The sequence below is a fragment of the Girardinichthys multiradiatus genome, chromosome 15 (genome assembly GCF_021462225.1).
Source record: "Girardinichthys multiradiatus isolate DD_20200921_A chromosome 15, DD_fGirMul_XY1, whole genome shotgun sequence".
Taxonomy (NCBI): Eukaryota; Metazoa; Chordata; class Actinopteri; order Cyprinodontiformes; family Goodeidae; genus Girardinichthys; species Girardinichthys multiradiatus.
Window position 1 is genome coordinate 25118138 of NC_061808.1, and position 22207 is coordinate 25140344.

The 22207-nt window shown below is 39.9% G+C and overlaps 1 protein-coding gene across 6 annotated transcripts in view; it reads right to left on the reverse strand.

The window, feature by feature from the left end:
• Positions 1-22207, reverse strand: part of evlb (Enah/Vasp-like b) — a 56639-nt gene that overhangs the window by 27494 nt on the left and 6938 nt on the right. Inside the window, exon 1 of one of the 6 annotated variants that reach the window (XM_047387425.1) lies at positions 16676-17330. The exons of 1 other annotated variant lie outside the window; for it this stretch is intronic. In XM_047387425.1, the coding sequence (XP_047243381.1) occupies positions 16676-16770 (95 nt within the window). In that variant the 5' untranslated portion in view covers positions 16771-17330. Of the gene's footprint in view, positions 1-16675; positions 17331-22207 lie in introns of those variants that run through there. 4 more of the 6 variants (XM_047387424.1, XM_047387428.1, XM_047387427.1 and 1 more) reach the window with 4 other exon arrangements.

A 22207-nucleotide genomic window follows, 5' to 3' on the forward strand; every position in this document is an offset into this window, starting at 1 on the left:
TTTCAGTCATCAATTATTAATTTCTAGGGAAAGGTGTTGGTAAAAACCTGGTTTTTTTTTGTTTTTTTTTCTCCTCCTATCTAACATCTGGTCTTGTCACATTCATTCACTCTAACCCATGATGTCGAAGCGTTAAATTCCTCTCCATCTATATTTCTGGTGCGTCCTGTCTGGTTGCAATAAAATGTCCTCTTCCAGCATCATCCCCCGATTTGAAATGAGCAGCGCAGCCATGAGCTGTCAGAGTAAAAGGATATGCTGTTGACTCACAGAAATCACAGACGAAAAAAACCCCACCACACATAATTAAATCCTGCACGCATCAAAAAATGAAAACCCTGAAGCAGGAGTCATCAGTAGCATTTTGATCTTCTCTTCTCTGGATGATTTGACAGAATTTAAATTCCCACAATAACTGGTTGGTAACAGTCTGACTGGAGGCTGATTTTCTTACATGTCCGCCTTATTTAGAGCCATCAACTGAAATCGTACTTTTCTGTGAATTGTTTTGAAGCAGAGAGCAACCTGTTATTTTTATCTGCTTCAGCAAACCATGAAGTCTTGGTTTATTCAACTATGGTAACTTACAGAAGTGTTTATAAGCTTGTTGTGTAAAATACAAAGATGTAGTGCAATTGTGAAGTGAAAGGAAAATTCGACTTTTTTGCCAAAGCAATTCTACAAAGTGTGTCATTTAAGGAGTAGGAATATATTTGCAAGGTGCTGTATGTGCATTTCTGCCAGTATGTGTAGCTTTGGGCATATACATTTGTCAGTCATGTTTCTTACAGTAATCTGTGCTGGTAGGTGGCTCAGCTATCCACAAGACAACTCAGAGCAGATATTACAGCGTAGTACACTGCAGACATCACAGCATCAAAGCTACTCTGTTGTTGCTCCACTTTCTGAGGGCCATGCTGCTCAAGGCAGCGGTACACAGACAACAAAGACAAATCGGACTAAAATAGCAGCACACACGGCTGTATGCTAATTTCAGTACTCAGGCAGTGAAGATGCATATCTACACACTCCAGTTTTGGTGCATTAAGACTGGCAAGGCATTGAAAACCTAGTAGCTGTCCTTATATTAACTCCAAGTTGAAAACAAACTTCCAGACTAAGCAAAACTAAAGGCGACATTAGGTTTTATAATGATTTAAAAAAATAATAATGTAATCTGCAAGCTTCCAAGTATGAAACAGGCTGATATAATCTGAAAAGCCTTTTTTTACTACTGTTTTAAAGGTAGCAATAAATACTTGATGTTTCAGATTCTGCAAGGCCAGCCTAAGCCACAAAGCATGTGTTACCTGGAAATGAAAAGAGTAAAGAAAGTTAATAATACACCTTAAACTAGTCATTTTAATTGTGTGGAAATTACATTGTTGTGAACAACATTTTCTGATGTAGCTGTAGATTTTCTCATTGCTGATATCCCTTTTACTCAAGCCAAAATAATCAACTGTTGACTTGTGTTGCAGCTGTTAGCAAAGCTCAAGAAATCAAGAAAACTGGTTTCAATAAGAGTTTCTTCAAATTAGAGGGAACACAAAACTGCACATACAACATAAAAACATGAACACGGAAACAGCTTTAAACTAGCCAGAAAAAGAAAATAACCACATGCTTGAAAAAAAACCTAAAATATGAGTCACTGGATCTCTAAGCCTACTTTGTCAAATGCACAACAAACCACTAAGTTAGTGTCTAAAAAGGAGCAGCAGTACAACACAAGTGACAATGCTTTTACAAATATAAAGCAGAGGGCAAAGACTATGAGGTGAAGCATCATTTCTGTCTACTGCCAAATAAAGAAGCTGTAGTTTGATGTGTAAAGCTGTAGCTATGAAGCTTTGAGGTCAGTGAAGTTGTTTGAGCAGCCCAATGAATCACTGCACCATGCTGCTGGGGTCAATGAGTCATCCACTGTTGAAAACAAGAGTACGAACCCTAATTATGTGGATGCTTGCATATTTGTGTGATGCCTGGACTATAGGAGGTTCTGAAATGTAATTTTACACAAACAAAACTAAAAAGGGCACTTTCTTAAAACTTGGGATATTTAAAGAGTTTATATCATTGTCATTTACTGGCACTACAAGCATTTTGCAAATATATTGAAGGGTAAATTGGACAAGCAGGAAAAGAAAAGCCTGGAATACAAACAATGTGATCTGTATTCTAGGCACAGTGTCTTGATTGAGACGAAGGAACTTTCCATTTACACCTTTTACTTGCAAACAAAAGTCTAACACTATGCAGCAAGGAAATCATTCCAAGAGGCATAATATTACCCATTAAACATTGCACCAAAGTTGTTGGGACCTAGATCATTTTAATCCCATTCTCAATCCGTAAGGCGTAAAATGATGTCAAGCCAACATTTGATGCTTTACCAGTTTCAGTTAGCTTTACAGAAGGAGTGTATTTATGAAAATATTTGATCATCCTTCCTAAAGAGCATTTCTGAGGTCAGGCACTGATGTTGGACATGTTGTAATTATGAATATGAATAGTTTTTTAATATTTGATATTAATACATTAATATTTGATTAAATAATATTTCGGTCTGTTAAGGGTTGTTCTGTGAATACCAGCCCAGTAAGGCGATGGTATTAGGACAAAATAGAAAGGTGTGAGACGAGCTCTGACATTATTGAACAGCAAAACTCTGCACACATATGGAATGAATTCACACAATTTCTTAATATACAATAATTTATTAACAAAAATAAGTCACTCAAGTCAAACATATTTCAATCAACAAACTCTTTACTATGCTAAAACAATCCAACTAAACTACCAAGCAGAATTAAAGAATAATGAAGACTAATAGGCTATGTACAATATAAACAAGTTGATTAAAGATGATTGAAAATCATGACCAAAAGAGTGATGCAACATTACCATGCAATGTTATTTATGTTTGAGAACCAAGGATTATCTTGAAGAATCTGGAAGTGAAGTTAAGTTAGTCTTGGAACTAACTTAGGCAATAATTGGCATACCTTTAGACAACCATTCACAATGCAAGATCAGATAAAATATTATTTTAATAAAATAATATTTTAAAGAAAGATCTGCTGAATAAAACCAACCTTCTGGATGACCAATTCTAAACAGTGTTTAATTAGCTGCCTTTATTTAGTAAAATAATAATTAAATAAATATTATTTTGAATAAAAACCAAATCTTTGAGAAATGGGCTTAATTGTGTTACTTAGTTATCAAGTTTAGTAAAATAATATTTAGGGAAATATTATTTTACTTTCTGCATGGAGTTTGCATGTTCTCCCCGTGCATGTGTGGGTTCTCACCGGGTACTCCGGCTTCCTCCAACAGTCCAAAGACGTGCCTGTTAGGTTGATTGGTCACTCTAAATTGCCCTTAGGTGTATGAATGAGTGTGTGCATGGTTGTTTGTGTGTTGCCCTGTGATGGACTGGCAATCTGTCCAGGGTGTACCCCGCCTCTCGCCCATAGCCTGCTGGAGATAGGCACCAGCTCCGCCGCGACCCACTATTGAATAAGCGGTAGAAAATGACTGACTGACTGACTGACTATTATTTTACTAGATTGAAAACTAACAACCTTTTTGGGTAAATGATCTTAGCAGGCAAGCACGTGTTCTTAGCTGTTAAAGCTAACAAAAGAAGCTTGTGGCTTATCATCAGAATCAAACACATACCTTTAAAATACCATTAATAAAAGGGTTAAAATGCATAAGCATGGACGGCACGTTATGGCCGATCTTCTGTGTTTAAAATCACCCTTTAAATAAAGTTTGTCTTAACTTAAAAAAAAAACACAAACACAGAACACATAAACTGAGCACATGTGCTGAGCAGATAATCTGCTAGCACTAAGATAGCTGAGTTTTCAACACAAATAAAACCAAACATCATAAAACAAAAAATGTTTAGATTATTTAATTCTAAACTACTTCTCTCTGCCCAAAACACAACCTCTCACATGAACCGTGCTGAGGAAAAGTTGTCCGGGCGACGAAATTGAAGAAAGCATCCACAGTGAACAAAGGGTTAACTGCAGCTAACCTCCGTAGCCGTGGGGTGGGGCGGCTCGTTCTGTCGGCCGGCCGAACTGCACGTTACAACTGTAACCATGGTGATGCGGTCCCGTTGTCCTTCCTTCAGACCGGGAAAACTGCTCCACTTGGCATTGTAGAGACAGGGTCTCTGCTAGGAGCTCTCTGGAACACAGTTTGCTTCTGTAGACCTCAGAGAGAAAAGTCAAGCCACGCTTTCCCATTCATGAATTAATACCGGATACACAAACAGCAATTCATTCCTACTGCATATGATCGTGTGATCGTATGACTCTCTTGGATGCAGTTTGAAGAGTTATGTCTGTTTGCCTGCAAAGAGACATTAGCGCGCTGTGTCCCCCGTCCAGTTCCTTTGGGGACCTGCGTGGAAGAGGTCAGTTTGTTGCAAAAGCGGGGATTTTATTCGGACAGTGACGTCACGGGAAGTCCGCTGTTACCCCTTTTCCTGGCTGTGCTGGAAGTAGGTAATTTTGAAAGTTTCAGAAACGTTCGTACTGGCCTTTCATTTTGTACCCATGGCTGGGGTCCCAACAGACAAGAAGACCTGCCTTGCATTCTCCACTCAAATTCATTCCTAAGGTGTTCTATTAGGTTGAGATGTGGAAGTTAATGGCTGCCAGGAGCAATGGTGGCTCAAGTGGTAGGGGGTTTGTCCTGTAATCGGTGTCCACTGTTCGTTTCTGATGTTGCGTATTCTGGCAAGAATACTCATGCCTTGGGCACCGCGCTGGTGGCATATGGGGTTAAGTCCACAACCTGTGTACAGAGGCCTCAGTCCTCGACGCAGGCTGTTGCGAGATTGAATCCCAGTCCGTTGATGCTTTCTGCACTCCCTTACCCCACTCTTTCTACACCATTTCCTGTCTACCTACTGTCATAAAAATTACTTAAAAATAATAAAGGCCACTAGAGCCTAACAATAACTTTAACAAAAAGAATACACCTGCCTTGTCTGCTGAGGGTTGGTGGTGACGATTGTATAGCAGCCCCACAGTCGGTGTGTGAATGTGAGTATGAATCGGTGGATGACTGATTGTAGTGTAAAGCGCTTTGGAGTCCTTAGACTTGATAAAGCGCTATACAAGAATGTTTTACCTTTCTTAAATATAGAAAGTACTCCTGGATTAGCCCTTGTGTGTTTTTTCCATGCATGCTCAGTCAGGATGAGGGATTGTTGCAAAGTCAACAACACAATGCAAGCATAGATTACATGCATGGACTACATGCTTATCCTGGAGGAGTGAATGCTGCAAGTCACTGTCTCAATTAAATCTGCTGGATTTTCTTAAATAGAAAACTTTTTAACATATCTGAATAATAAACTGAGTTTGCCTGCATCGTTTCATAACTAGCATACATTTTGAATGTACTGTATGTATTTGACTTAGAATCTTTCTGATTGGATTGAATTGACTTTATTTGACGATATTTGTTGTAAATCGGAACTGAATTGAAAATTATATATATTTTAAATGGATAAACACAATAGACACAATGGCTAAATCCACAGAAATAGTGATCTGTTCTGTTTCGTCATACCTCAACATGATGCATTAGTTAAAAAAGCCGAATTTGACCCGTGTCAGAGGATACACCGCATGTCGGTGCTCTCGATGTACAAACTCCTTTTAAAAACCAAGTGAAGTTTGGAGGTCTATAGGTACTCACTGGATAAAGCTGGTGACCTCTGTGCACTATGCACCTCCACCATACTCTGTGATTTTAAATGGCCTTCCACTGCATGGTTCAGTGTTTGAGTATCATTCTTGCCTAGCTGCTGGATCTTATGCACCTGTGGCCATGAAAGTAGTTGGAACAACTGAATCGAATTATTTGGATAAATGAGAAAATATCTTTGGCAATATACTGTAACTTTCATTATCAGGAGCAATCTGCAGAGAAATCCTTCGTCCCTCTGCTCCTAATTGTGTACAATCTTAATATTTAACTGTATTTAACTTCTTCTCATATGTCTCAGTAGATTCTTCTGTCTGCAACATTGTTTTTAATGTTCACAAACTCAAAATCTAGTTTGATGTAAAGAAACAAACAGCATTTATATTCACAAAAGTTAATCTCTTTATATCCTAATGAATTAAAGTTTTTTTTTCCGAATTTGTGGATGAAGAGAAAAAGGCAGACCACAGAAAGGCTCTTTGTGTCCCGTGGCCGGCTGCTTACAGGGAACAGGGAAATCTCCAGTGAGCAGGCAGAACAATCGACACCATAAATTGTTTGTCTCTTTTTCTAAGTCCCTCAGAAAATGTTCTCTGTTTTTGCAGACGGCAAGACAATGATGAAGAATCCTCTGGGCTGGGAAGCAGCCAGAAATGTCGCGCAGTGAAACTTCTTCTATATGCCAGCAAGTACATGTTTCTGTGTTTGTGAGAGCTGGCTACATAAAACATCAAAGCCGCATAAAGCAGAAAGAAGAACAGCTGACAGCTTAAAGATTCATAAGTGTGCTAAGGCAACAAGACGGAGCCTCAGCTAAACCTGAGCTTGCACAGAAAATGGGATAAACTGTGTTAAAATGTCTCTGCAGGCCAACCTTTGGGGCAAGTAGGTAAGATATAAGCATTCCTTCATTAACCTTATTAATTTCTGCACCAAACACGAATCTTAATGAAAGTTGCTCAAGCAGTAGCAAAATTAGTTTTTTTTTTGTCTTTGCTGTTGTCGATGTAAAGATAGAGCACATGTTGTTGGGTGTAAGCTGGTATTGCTCAGCAGAAACCTTCTGCACCTCTGGAACGTACAGTGACTGTAGATCACTTCCAAAGTATTTTTGCAGCATGCATTTGTGTTCAGCCAGAGTTAATAATTTGGAAAGTGACTTTATGCAGCAATGACAGCTGTATGTGTTTTGGCGTGAGTCTCTATTAGCTTTGCACATCTAGAGATTGAAAGTTTTGCCCATTCTTCTTTTCAAAATAGTTCAAGGTCAGTCAGAATGGATGGGGAGCATCTGTGAACAGAGAGGTCCTCCCAAAGATTCTCAATTGGATTAAGGTCTTGAGTTTTACTTATTCTAATACAAAAAATTCTTCCAACAAGTTTTCTTCCATGATTGTCCTATATGTAACTACTTCCATCTTACCATCACCTCTGACCGGGTTCCCTGTCCTTGCTGAAGAAAAGCAACCCCACAGCATAATGCTGCCACCACTGTGTCTCAACATGGAGGATGGAGAGTTAGTACCAAACATTACACACAGATGGACTGTAAATACTAAGTAGGTGACTTCTGAAGGCAATTAGTTGCTCTGGATTCAATTATTATTATTATATTTTTTATAAAGCACACTACAAACCAAAATGTAACCAGTCTAGTAGTAATAAAAGCATAAATAATTGTCTTAAGGGCATCATGGGGAGGATAATCATTGACTTTATAAACCTCAGATGATAAAAGCCAGACTGGATTACTGCACTGACCTGTTTAATGAATTTAAAATCAGTCATGGTGACATCACCTACATAAGATTAGGAATGACACATTATATGTCTGGAAAATGGACCCAAGGGGGAACATATACAAGGAGAAACAATCGGACCTAATATGAAGCCTCGAGGCACCGTATATTTAAAAGGAGCTACAGAGAATGTAAACTGTCCCAACTGGACAGAGAAACCTCCATGACTACGTCTTTAATACCAACAGGCTCTAGCCTAAAATGTCAGGATCATCAGAATAAGCAGTTAGAAGTAAATCGTTCCACTCCCTGAACTTTTCATGAATGTCATGAAGCTCCTGTGTTCTTGTAGCTGAATAAAAACCATCTTCTCTAAGACTTTAGAAAGAAAGGGCACTCAAGAAAAGGGAAATCAGCCAAGGAGACTGGTAAAAAATCAGCCAAACGTTTGAGAGAACAGTAGAATCCAAACATCCTTTTAAGAAGAGGTAGGACCACAGCATGTTTAAAAGCAGCTGAAACACAACCTAAAGAAAGAGAGGTGTTAACAAAATTTTAAATCCAGTTTTTAAATCCACTTAGTAAATTTTTATTTGTTAACATTTTTGAAAATCATGTATCCTTTCTTCCAGGGTTTAATTTCTGATGTGGTAAAAAATACTGAAACAGTTTGAACTGAAACGCAAACAATTTCTCCGACGTGAAGTGATAAATCAGCGGAGCATTACAGTTTGTGCTGACATAGTCCTGTCCTGAGGGGAAAAATCATCTCATGTTTATGTGGCCGAGCTTAAAGAATGTAAACCATCATGCTAAATGGTGGACAGTAACGTAAGCGGTCTGCATGCTCGGCTGTATTTCTCAAGTTTAGGTGGTGCTGATCTGTAGAAAGAACGGAGCTAGTGAGAGCAACATAGAAAACTCTGGAGAGGGGAATTGACAGCTAACTTTTACACAGCCAGTCTGCTCTAATACAAACAGTTATAAAACAAACCAAATGGATCAACTGCACAGAAGAAGTCTAAAAATAACTGGCCCCGGCTGAACCAGGTTCCATGTCTGCAAATCATGCTGGGTAATGTTTGGAGCTATGACAGGAACACTCCTGAAACGTGAACATAGAACAGGCTTGTGCTGTGAGCAATCGTTAAAAAAAAATAAAAAAAATTTAACAAAGTAATATTCATTAATGTTGATCCTGCAGATTAACACCAAAAACAGAAGAGCAGTTTTTAGAAGTCTTTTCAGCAGACACTAAATTGTAAAGTAACTTAAGCTGTGCCCGTTGCATAGACACAGGTGTCTTCTGCAAAACATAGCAATGATAGTCCTTTAATTACCCAAGAAAATTGCTGTAAATTCAGCTTGTATTTGTAAAGCCCAGTCCGAACCTTAAGACCCACCAGAGAGGAAACTCTCCCATGCATGCAGTGTCACATTCTCAGGGTTTATCCTGCTGCCTGTTTCAACAACGCTACGGCATGCTAATCTGTTGGCATGACAACTACAGTGGGATATTAGCTTGGCCTAGAAAATATGGCTGTGCAGAAAAGATGAATGAGCAGCAAAACATGAATAAAAGACAGCCTCAGACAGCATGCACCCTAATTACAGACTCCTCTATCTTTGCCATAAGACTGCACAATCTCCTGTCTCACTGAATAACTGTCGCTGCATGCGTCATCTACATCCTTGTGTGGTTGTATGCATCCTACTCCACATCTCTCCTTGCTTTGGAAGTATTTTGTTAGTGCATTAGAGGTTATCTGGGATGACCAAAAAATACAAGAGCCCATTTCAGCGCCATAAAACAGATCTGAATTTATAGTTTAATTCCAGCTGAAAGCTTGTGAAGAGTGTGCACAGACAGGGTGAGTTTTATTGCTGCCGCGCATGATTTCGTTAAGCATTTAGGAGTTTTCTTACCTCTCTGAGCTAATGCTGAGCCTCAGAAAAGCAGTGAGAAAGCATTTCAAGCAGGGAACAGCCACAAGAGGTCGAGTCTGAGATCAGGGTGTCAAAACATCCATGTGTGGTCAACATGCATACATTATTAATTCTAGAGGATATAAAGCTCAAATTATTATAATATGGTTAATTTGGTCAGTTTTTTATTTAAACAAACTTTTTTTGGTACAAAACTTTAATAACTGCTGTCACAAGTGGCAGTTCATGGATGAATGTCACCCTGGGCAAGTTCCTCTTTCAGCCACTCCTCATACTAAAAAACATTTATTATGTAACTTATTAGAAATGTTAAGACTTAGAAGATGTAGATCTGACAATATTTGACTTAGTCTATTGCCATGTTTGTCTCAACTTATAAAGGCTCTTATGTTATTCCAAAATAAAATAAAAAAATTGATAAATCTCAAATTGTGTTTTAAAGAATAACAGTTCAGTGTGGAATAATTCACATTAGTCTATCAGGCTATGTAACAATATGTAGGATTCCAAGCTAGATAGTCAATGTAGTTCAAACTCCTTAGGAAAAAACATCTATTTCATCCTTTAATTTGGCATTAAATTCTAAACTCTGAAACAGATCCTAACTTCATCAGGCACTACTCGATTTTCTTACATTGCTCATACTCTGCATCCTGTGCGGCCCACAGGAAGACGCCTTTTCCCATTGACTGGACAAGCAAATAAGCCACAAAAACCAGTCTGCACAACTGGCAGTTTTTTTCTTCCTCATGTCGCTCCCTGTGGTGTGCCGTCCCTGGGCAGAGAGCCATAATGCCCATGTCTGGCTGCCACATCACAAAATACCTATCCCTGCATCATCTTAGGTACTCCAACCTAATCCTTCCAGTCTAAGAAAGGACAAAAAGATGTCTGTATCTGTATCTCGGTGTTCAAAAGTCTTTTGAGCTTTTTTTCTGTTTTTGTGACTTTGCAAAGACATCCAAAGCCTCTGACATAACAGATGCATCAGCAGACAGTACACAGGGTCACTGGATCCCAGATTAGTTAACTGTTGCCCTATAAAAACAAGTTAATCTATCGTGAAACCCCTATCAGCCAACTGATAGGGTAGAAAATACACAGGGGCTTTGCCCATTTACTAAAAACGCAAAGTAGTGAACTATCCCATGAGGTTGCAGCTTTAGAGCTCCAAACTGCTCTGCTGGGTTGACATCTCTGGAGGACCTTAAGGGGTTTTTACTGTGGCTGCTTTTGTTTTCAAGGCCCAATTTTGCCCAATTTGTTGCTTTTCTGCACCTGTAATAAACTTTTTTACCAGTCTCCTAGTCTTGACTGCAGAAAAGCATTCTGACAAACTGAGGCTGCCATCACCTAGTATGACAGCAGGGAAGAGATTATTGAGCTAATTTTCCCGACGGTTTCTGTTGCATCACTATGCAGTAACAAGCTTTTGTAAAAGACCATGGTAAATCATTTTGTCCCCCTTAATTGGGGCATATGTTCTGTACATTTGAGGGAAAATGAGGAAAAGGTCAAATGAAAACTGATCAGAGAAGCATCCAAGAGGCTGACAGCAACACTGAGAAATCAGCAGAAATTTCTGTAAGCTAACATTTTCCAAAATCTTGTGGTAGATTGTGTTATGGTCTGATGAACCAAAGATGAACTTTCTGGACATAATTCCAAAAGGTAGGTTAGCATATAAATTAGATGGTGCATCACCCAAAAATACAACACACACAGTAAAACTAATTGGTGGCAGTATCATGGTGCGGGGTTATGACTTTTTAACATGAAACAGAGGTTTTTAATTGAAGTGGATTTGAATTATAAGTTCCAAATACTAGTCCGTTTTCACCCAAACCGTCAGCCAGAAAGCTGAAGATGAAGAGAAATTAAATTTTTAGCATCACCATGTGTCGTAGCATACATCCAAGTTAACAATTAAGCATGACTTCACCTGGAGAACATTAGCATTTTGGAATGGCCAGAGTCCAGAGAAAAATCGGGCAAAATATGTGGGCTGACCTGAAGATGGCAGTGGACATGAGATGTCCTCACAGTGTGTGAGGTTTGGATAACCTCACACACTGACCAAGGAAGAGTGGCCAAATATTACCTAGTCAAGCTGGCACACTGGTAGACTCCTACTAAAGAGGACTGAATGCAGAAATTATTTTTAAAATTTCTTCATGAAAGTTTTATTCTAAGGGTGTGCAGGCTTATGCCTTCAGATTATTGCAGCTATTTTATTTTTCACTATTTTATAACAGGGTGTGTGTACTTTTTAGCTTTTTGGGACTAAATATGTATTTTTGTTACAAAGGGGTTTGCCTCTATACTAAACAGCCAGACAGGTGTTGTGCTCCAATGATTGCTTGTCTGTAGCATTTTTCCATCTTCATGAAGGGAGCCATGCCTCTTTGTTAAATACGGTTCCACTGCAGACAGAACCAGAAAGTCTGCTGATGGTTTCACCATCTAAAAATAATGGAGCCTGGTGGGTTTTTTTAGAAACATAAAGGCTTCAATAGTAAGACTACCTCTAGCGAGTTTATCTACATCCGCTTAATTTAGGATATCACAAGTGGACTTGGATCTAAGTATAGAACCTACCTCTCTATGACTAACAGAAGCAAGACATTGCATTGTCAGAGCAACACAGATTCCCAATAAAAATATTTTTTATACTACATAATGAAAAACTATACTTTAAAGAAACTTTTAAAGGAATTTTTTTCATTGTAATGTTTGAGGTATTGTCTTGCAGCCAGACATTTTGTGAGAAGTTGGATCTTGTCTTAAATCAGATTTGATCAGGATGTTTCATACCATGTCCAGACCCTCAGGCTGTACTCATCTGTCCAACCGAAGCAGTGAGATCATGCTATAAACATACTGTTTTACAAAATTCAAACCTCCCATGGTGAGTGTGCAGTACACGTGTACAGAATGATCGGTCGATCGATCCCAATCAAGTCATGCATTGGTTAATTATCCAAATGAATGGGCAGAAGTACTTTGAGCTCCTGCTGAGAGGAGACAGAGCTGAAAAATGCTGGAACGAAATACAGTATATGTGAAGAGAAAACAAGGTGAAGCAAAACCCAGACGAAAGCAGATGGATAGAGAATATATAAGTTGGAGCAAAGAAAATAAATGCATGCATGTTCATAAAATAAATATCCTAAACAGTAACATAGCAGGAGCATTGACTTGGATTGTTTTTAAGACAGTACATGAGGAACAAATGCAGGGTAGGTGAAAATAAAGCTGGGGAGAGACCCTAAGGCGTCGCTCCTCTCTGGGAGGCCATTTAACTGCTGCTTTTCACACACACACACACACACACACACACACACACACACACACACACACACACACACACACACAAACATACGCACACAGAAATGCAGACAGTTCATAAATGATCCATTTTACAGCTAAACGTTTTCTGAGAAGCATTAGATTGAGTGCTTTCCATCAAAGACCACACTCAGATGTTGATGGTATGTATAAACACTCGAGGACAGGAATCCATATCTGATCCACCCTGCTCTGAAAAATACCACATTGTGGACACACTAGCCTTCCTGCATGTGCTACGAATCATCGGCCAGTGCATTGAATGACCCAGAATGCTTCACAGATTTCCAGCAGTGCTCTCTTATGATTGACATACATTCACAACAGCCTTCCTCTCTAATCTGTCAGATCACAGTGCAACGAGGGGTGGGGAATAATAATGCAGACATTTGGTCTCCTCTGGAAATCCTGAAAACCCAAACGCCTCTCCCTTCACCCTAAAACATAATCATCAAGCAATAGCATTATATCATCTCTTGAGTTAAAGTCAAAAGCTTTTAAGGTGAATGAGCAGAAAAGGTTGCACAAGGGTAACATCCCAGCAAGAACACACTGTCGTGGCATGTGAAACTTGGTGAAATCATTATTACATGGATAAATTTTTCAGTCATGGACAAAGGTTGGCATCCTTACAAATATATGAAAAAAAATCCTTTGGTTATGTATTGATGATGATTGGTAGGGGTTGTTGCTGAAATAAGTACAGGACAAGAAGAAAATTTCAAGACAATCAAAACAACCTGGACCAAAATATAATGGAGTGTATAATGGAAGTTGCAGAAGAATAAATAATCAAAACTGAAAATTAATAAAAAATAAATAAACCAGAGCATAGTGCAGTGGGTTAAGCGTGAGACCTGTGTATGGAGGCTTTAGTCCTCGACCCAGCCGTCCTCGGTTTGAGTCCTGGCTCTGTGACATTTGCCACATTTCTTCCCCTTCTCTTCGCCCCATTTCCCGTCTGCCTACTTTCAAAAAAATACTGGAAAAATAAAGGCCAGTAGTGCTGCCAAACAAATCTTTAAACAAACCAGTGACTGGCCAGTTCTAAAATCAAAGATCTGATCTTTTATCAATCTGTAAACTGTCCACCCTGGCCTTTCCACACCAAACACCTGCCTCTTCACAAAAACACATTGAGATTGTGTACATGAACACCACAAACAGGATCAGAGACAAGCAGCAGCCCTGATGGAGGACCTTTACTCTGTAGGGGCACTGGGAACAAGCTCTATTTTGTGCTGAGATTACACACACAGCTGTTTCTGTGGGCATACAAGGACTGGATAGCTTTAAAAGCTTCCCAAGTAAAATCAGTTGTATTCAATTGTACCTAATCCAACTTATCTAAATAGAATTTAATACAATCTAATTTGAAATTTTTAAATGGACAAAATCCTTTTTTTGCTGTCATTTGTTTTAATCTTTAAGGAAAAAAGTACGACAAAGCTGTTAGTGTAACTGGAAGAGTCCCTGTGTGGTCTTCTTTACATACATCCACCATGTGTTTAGCTGTGGTTGAGAGGATTGGCCAGCACTGGTTGTCATGGTTTTCATGCTATCATGTGGTGATCCTGTGGTAACCATGGAGCCCCTGACTGGTGCACATTTCTCAGTATTCTCCCAAAGCTTTTTCCAAGACATATGGCACATCTAAATAAAACATGTTTAAATGTCATTTTTTTTCACAGTCAAACCATCTTCTCCTTTCTTCTTTAATCCCACCTCCACCTATCTAACCCAGAGTCTTGTAAACATCTTCCTCTTTATTTGCTTTGGTTTTCTCACCATGCATCCCCCTCTCCCGCTATTCCTTTCTTCCCCTTCTCTGTTTCATCTTATTTCCATCATCTGTGCTTCTCAACCTCCCTGTCTCTTTTGGTTTCTCTGGAGGTCAGAAATCACTACCACCTCAAATCCCCCCACAAAAATAAGAAGGAAACTATGTTTAAAAGATATTATATAGTGTTAGTCTAAGGTCTACTTTCTGCATGTAAACATGCTCTAATACAATAATGCTTTACTTTTTACATTATGTGTAAAATCTGTCCATAGAGCTCATTTTGAAATACACAACAGGAGAAGAGATGGAATTAAATGTTTCTCGTTCTCTCTGCAATAGTATGCACAAATACCCAAAGTGGATATTCAGTTTTTAAAAGGGATTCTCTCTACTGGGTGCATGTGTGCCACAGCCCACAGTTCCTCTAGAGACTTGCTTAGTGATTGCTACAAGCTGGTCAGCTCGCCTTTATATATCTCATAAATTTGCAGCTCTGAGCTCTGCATCCATGTGCATTAAAATGTCTCTGCTATGTTTGAGTATCCATTGCATTAAATCGGATTTGCTTAACAAGATTGCTTGAATTAGTTAAGTGAAAACATCTGATTTTTAATCTCTGCAGAGGGTCACAAATATTTCTGAATATGTTTGTCTGAGAACTAAAGACGAGGTGTAATGCACAGCAGGAAATGGTCTATTGTCACATTGATTATGTAAACGACTCCACAGAAGGTCACTGATAAATACTCAGTAAATACGTCATTTTTCTCCTGACCTGGGATTTATTGCATAGAAATGACATGTTTGGTATCCAGTTAGAGAAAGATGAACTGCTATCACAACCATGAATACATTTACATTCCTGCCTTTGAAATCCTGAATCATTTTGCTTACTGTTGGTTCATGGTCCAGCTGTGACTTCCACGGGAACTCTGCCAGGCCATGACAGTGACACGCTTTAACCCAAAAAAAGCTGATTTACCAGCAATGAAGCCTGGCCAGACTAAAAGCTGCTTAGTGGGGCAGCTTTCAGACAGAGCTGTTAGAGGAGGACTCGTCAAAAGTATTTTATATTGGATTACAAGGACATCCCAAACCAGCGATGCAAAGATTGTTCCCTGGGTGATTGTAATCACTCAATTTTTCCAATTCATTAGATGCATTAAAATTAAAAAACTCCCACAAATTTTGGTCTATAAACACGTCAACCCTCACATGCCCTTTGGTGTAGTTTTTTTTGTTTTATTAAAATCAGATAAAGATAAGGAACATATGCTTTGATCCATTAATCCGTATAATCTTGTAATTCCTTCATTTGCTGTTGTATTCAAAATTATCATCTCTATTAAGGAACTTGCAGCAATCTGTTAAAATCAGAACAGGTCAGAAACAAAGAAAAATCGCAAAATCGGTAACAGCCAAGAAAAGCTTGATCAGTGCATCTCTAGGTAAACCATATTGTATTTCACGTCTTAGTTCTTGCAACACCTGAGTGCAACAGCTCCGTCCAGCACAATCACATCCCAGCAAGACAAAGAGAGTGTAAGCTGTTGCTGATCTGAGCATGCGCCTTCAGTAGCACTGCGAGCATGATGGCAGCTGTTGGCTGTCGGATGCAACAAGCCACCCTGAACACTTCCAGTTTTGATTGGAGAAAGACTAACAAAAGAAGAGAGAGAAGTACATACAGAGAGAGGACAAAAGAACCACACAGGCTCCCAAAAAGAGGACTACACATCCATTAATGGCAAATTTAAGCCAGCTGCAGCAGTATCAGCCTCTGAGTTGTGAACTTGGCCAGCTTCTTCATAGACAATCAATGCCCCCTGGTTCACCCAGAGCCTTAACACTTTTCTGCACAGCTAGCCAATGCATTATAGCATCCAGCTCCTTCCCCCTGCAAGGGCAGTCAGACACTCACAGCAGCACTCATCACATACAGAACTGCCTTATATGCTGCAGCAGCAGCTGGAGGATCTGTTGGAAAAAACAATCATGTGGCATTAACTCAGTTCTGTGTGGAAATGAAAAGCAAATGGCAGTGATGAAAGGCAGGGGATTTATCATTAATACTTGACAGATTTCTCATTCATTTATGGATTCGCTGAAAGCCTACCTGACTTTAAACTCAGCAAGCTGCGGCTGTACACCAGGTTCAGCACAGTAGATCTGGGGGAAGTAGAATCGATGCGACTGAAGGTTGATGTCCATGATGAAGGATGCAAGCCTATAGGCTACACGGGTGAAGTCCTGTTATATGCACAAAAAACAAAAAGGAAACGGCCGGTCTCAGGTGCTTTCTTCTTTGTCTGTCCTGAAATCTGTTGCTGACACTCCCACTAAAGGTCGGAGTCAGACAGGAAGATTCCAGTTACCTTTTCCACGAATGGTTACAAAGGTTGGAGAATGCTACTGCCAAAAAGGCATCTCCTTCCTCTTCATCTTCTCCATGCACTGAACATAGTCAACTCTGCTGTCTGGCACCAAAAAGGCACACTAACCTATTTCCCCACTAGCAGCTACTGTACACTCAGCAGCTGTGAGCACAAGAACAAAGATAGCTCCTGTAAAAGAGGCTCTCTCCCAAGAATTAAGAGGAAAGATGCTGGATTTCAGTCACAAAATCATCCTTTAGAAGGTAAAGATGCAAGTGTAGGCAGAAATAAGAGAAAAAGCTCAATTATGGATGAAAGACTTGCAAGAAATACGAGGGCAGTCCTCAGCCACATACAGAAGACTGGATGGGGAATGAGAGTTCTTTGGTTTTTACGCTTCAGAGGCAGAGAAAGAAGAGGGTGGGGGAGTCAAAGAGATGGAGACTGAGAGAGAGATTCCCGGTGATGTGAGGCGTTGTCCTCACACTGCCTCTCCCCTCTCTGTCTCATTGGATTATCTCCTCCCTTTCTGTGCCCCCTCCCATTCTTCATCCCTTCCCCTCCCAGCTGTTACAGGGGGGAGATGGGCTACCAGCCCTGGTTGCTGTTGGCCTCGACCCCTCCTCCTACTACCGCTCATGCCTCCTGATTGGCCAGGGTGGGAATGCGTAAGCCCCTGATGGAGAGAAGGAACAGGGGCGAACAGGACGAGCAACAGATTTTAATTCATCTGATGGGCCCTCGTTGCTTCCTCATGTATGATTTGACGTGGCATGCCAGGCTGGGGGGGAGCACACACACACACACACACACACACGTAGCCACACTGATCCAGCAGCTTATGCAGGATGTTCATTAACCTAAAGTGACGCAGGTAGAGAGAGAAAAAGAAACATGTCCATCTGCTCTGCATATTTAAAGAGCAAACATGTCTAAAGCATGTTGTATACCTCAACTTTAATACTATATTAAATAAATCATTGAAAGCTTAGAAAAGTGAGCAACAATGTTTGAAGTAGTGGTATTTGTGCGTTCAATATTGAGTTCATATTATTGAGTTCAATATTGAGCTCATTTTTGCAAATAGCGCTCTGTAGCACCAACCTGAAGGTAAAAGTCTAAACAGTTTGTGTCCAGGATGTGTTGGGTCTGCAGAGATGTTAGCTGCTCTTTTCCTGACCCCAGACCTGTACATGTCCTGGATAGAGGGAAGGTCAGCCCTGGTGATCCTCTCGTCACACCTAACTGGAAATGAGCCACAGCAGACAGTGTTGTTGAGGGTGGTGAGGGAAGAAAGTGTTTTCCAGAAGTCCATCATCACCACCACTATCTTGAGCAGGTTAAGCTCCACTCCTGGTTTTCTGCGGACATTAGGAGTTTCACAGATGGGTCCACTCAGGTGCAGTCAGGTGTGTACAGAGAAGAGGAGTGGGGAAAAAACACTCCTGGTGGCGTTGGTGCTAATGGTTCCTTTGCGAGAGAAGATGCTCCCCAGTCTCACCTGCTGCTGCTGGTCAGTCAGGAAGCTGGTGATCCAATGACAGGTAGAGGTCCGCACTGTGAGCTGGGTGAACTTTGGATGGAGGATGTCTGGGCTGATGGTGATGAAAGTCAAAATGAAGTCGACAAAGAGGATCCTGGTGTACGTCCCTGAGTGGTTGAGGTGTTGCAGGATGAAGTGTTGTCTCAAGTTGACTCACTTCTGCTGACCTGTTTGCCCAGTAAGCAAACTGTAGGGGGTCCAGCAGGGGACCTGTGATGTCCTTCAGATGCTTCAATACTAGTCACTCAAACAGGGTGTCACAGACAACAGGGTGACAGGTCTGTAGACATTTACTTGTTAAAGGATTTCACTGAAGAAATGAGAAAGCTAAAAATATGGTTTGATGGTAAAAAAAAAAAACTGTCTTTAAGTGTGAGCAAAACAAAGATAACACTGGAGAACAGTAACATGAACAAGGAACTGAAAACACAGATAAATGAAGCGAATGTTGAAATGGTAAACAAAGTCAATATTCTTGATGTTTATTATTGATGATAAACGGAACTGGAAACTTTTAAATCAGATAAGTTCAAAGTAAAATATCCAAACGTATTTCTATATCGCACAGAGCTAAACATTTGTAAGATAAAAAAGCACTTCTCACTCTGTGCTGTTTCTTAGCTTTACCATATTTAAGTTATTCTGTAGAGGTTTGGAGAAACAACTACAAAACACTACAGTCATTAATCACAATTCAGAAAGGAGCATTAAGAGTAATTAACAAGGCTCTGCACCTGGATCATACTAAACCACTATTTACACAATCACTATTATTAAAACTTGCTGACATAGTTAAACTCCAAACAGCTCTAATAATGTATAAAGCTAAAAATAACCAACTGCCAGAAAATATTCAAAAAGTATCCAAGAGAATGGAAGAAGCTTATGAGCTGAGAGTCACACGTCGATATTAAACACAGATGATTAGAACAAGAAACGTTTTCTGTATTTCTATCTGTGGGGTGAAAATTTGGATTATACTGAATGTGGAGCTTCAGCATGGTCCAACATGAAACAGTTTAAAACACGGTATAAAAAGATGATTTTAGATTAATATCAGACTTAAATAATAATAATTATATTACTACTATCATTATCAACCTTTATATTAGTGTACATTGTATTATTGTCTAAAAAAGATACGGGGGTAGCGTTATTCTGCGATGTCATTGTGTCTTCCTATTGACACAAAAGGTAGAAAACCAAAAACGTGACAGGGGCATTAAATTTAAGCTCTTTGATTAAACTGATCTTATAAACATAAACAATGAAAACATATTTTATGTGTGAAAGATTTGTGTTTGTCTTCTGCAAGTAATGTGAAAAACATTGTATATTACATTAATGCAAGCCTTACTGTGAAGATATTAGCTGGACTCAATTGCTAAGGTAATGGAAATATATAAGAAAACATTTTTTAAATATTCCTAAAATGCATTAGTTGTTGAGCTGTTTGGCTTGATCATACTTTACACACAAATGAAATTAATTTAATTGTCAGTCAGTCATTTTCTACCGCTTATTCCATAGTGGGTCGCGGGGAAGCTGGTGCCTATCTCCAGTCCTGCAGTATTCCATCTTTTTCTGCCCAAGCTCCAGTTGTGTAGCATGAACGGGGCCTGGGGCACCTCAGGCAACCTCCCCAACTCCCCAACAAAGGCTTTATTCTACAAATATCTTTTAAAAAAGTTAAACTATATTAGCCCTTGTACAAAATAAACAATTAAAAGTCACAAGTGACACCTTCTCAGCAGTTAACAAGGTCTCCAAACAGCCCACTCCCCATTTACTAGATATTCAATTAAGCTACTAGAAACTCATTGTGGGTACAGATAACTTATTCTTCTGTTCCTGATGCTACTAAGAACAGTCCTCAGCGGTGAGTCATGCAGCCAGTTTGGGAATGGCAGAGGAAAGGACAGATGGGCAGACCAGTATAACAGTATAACGCCTCAGTGAGGTGGAATGAGTTGCATGGGGAGAAGAAGTGGGGAGAGTGACACCCATGGAGGAGGGATGGGGAAATGATGGGGGCAGAAAAGAGGAGAAGTAAAACAAGTAGATAAAGGTAGAAGGGACCTCCAGCTCAGTCTGTGTGCACCCATCCCCCACCGTCCCCTGCCAGGTCAGAGCCAGCAGCAGCAGGCTGTATTCTAATATTAAACCCCACAACTCTGCTTGGAGTGAGTAAACACAACCCTCTGTGTGAGCATGTGAACACTGCAGCCAGCTGCTCTAACCTGCCTATTAGCACACAGCAGGAGGGATGGACGGCCTTCTGTCTGACATGCAGCATGTGGGGGAGACCTCCCTACAGGATGACATGAGGAGAATGTGATCGACCTTCAGCTAAATGCTTGAATCACAGCGAAGTAAGATCAGGAAAACTGAATGTTACAAAACAAACAGAGCTGATTTTCTTTTGTACATTTACACAAATAAAAGTGTTTAAGGCATTGGAAGGGGATTTTAACAGTTCATTTGGAAACCTAGATCTGTTTCCTTAATAATGCTGGCTCAATATGGTGTACAAAAGGTACAAATATATGTACTAACACAAAGAAGATGAGAGTGCATCTTTGCACATAGCAGGAATTTGTTTCAAAAGTCAAAAGACAATCTCACTTAAGAGTCCGACTTCTGACACAAAGATATGATTTACTGCAGGTTTTCACAGGTTCGAAGCAACATTAGCTGGAGAAAAGAAAGGCTATATTTTAATTTTTCACTGGCATCAAGTCAAAAAAAGCAAACCTTCCTCAAATACAGTTGAGGACAAATTAATTATCCCAGCAATGAAATATCATTGTTTAAAAGTTTTTCCTAACTAAAGTTAACTAAAGTCATACATTTACAACATATTCCACAAAAAACGGGATCAAACTGTTAGCCCAATAAACAACTGACCTTTTTATTGATGTTGGGACCCACAGCCATGAGTTACAACAGGAAATGCGGTACGGACTTTTCTGGAACTTTCACAATAAATTGCATTAACCTACTTCCGGCATAACTTAGGAATTGGGGGTAACAGCGAACTTCCCATGATGCCACTGTCCACATAAAACCCCCACTTCCCCCACAAGTCTTTCTCTACCATCTGGACTCTGTGTGAGGCTGGCCGGTGAGGCAAGCGCGCTAATGTCTCTTTGCTGGCAAAAAGACATAAACTCTTCAAACTGGATTCAAGGGTGTCATACTATCATCGATCATATGCGCTAAGTTAAGTACTGATGAATTACTGTTGAAAAAATCTGGTATTCATTCATGAACGGGGAAATTAAGGTATAAGAATTGCTTACTTTCTCTCTGAGGCCTGCAGAAGCAAACTGCCCCAGAGAAGTCCCCAGTAGAGATGCTGTCTCTACAAGCCGAGTGAAGCGGTTTTCCCTGCCTGAGAGAAGGACAACAGGAGCCGCATCACCGTGGTTACGGTAACGGGCAGTTTGGCTGGCCGACAGAACAGCCGCCACTCCCCACAGCTAAGGAGTTAGCTGTAGCTAACCGTTTAAAGACTGTGGACGTTTCTTCAAACTTCGCCACCTTGGACAACGTTCCTCACCACAGTTCATGAGGTTAAGTGTTTTGGGCAAAATATAGATGTGATTTAGATTGAAATGATCTAAATGTTTTTCATTTTATGAAGTTTGGTTTTGTGTTCTTTGTTTGCATGTTTTAAAGTTAAGACAAACTTTACTTGAAGGGTGGTTTTAAACAGAAGATTGATCAT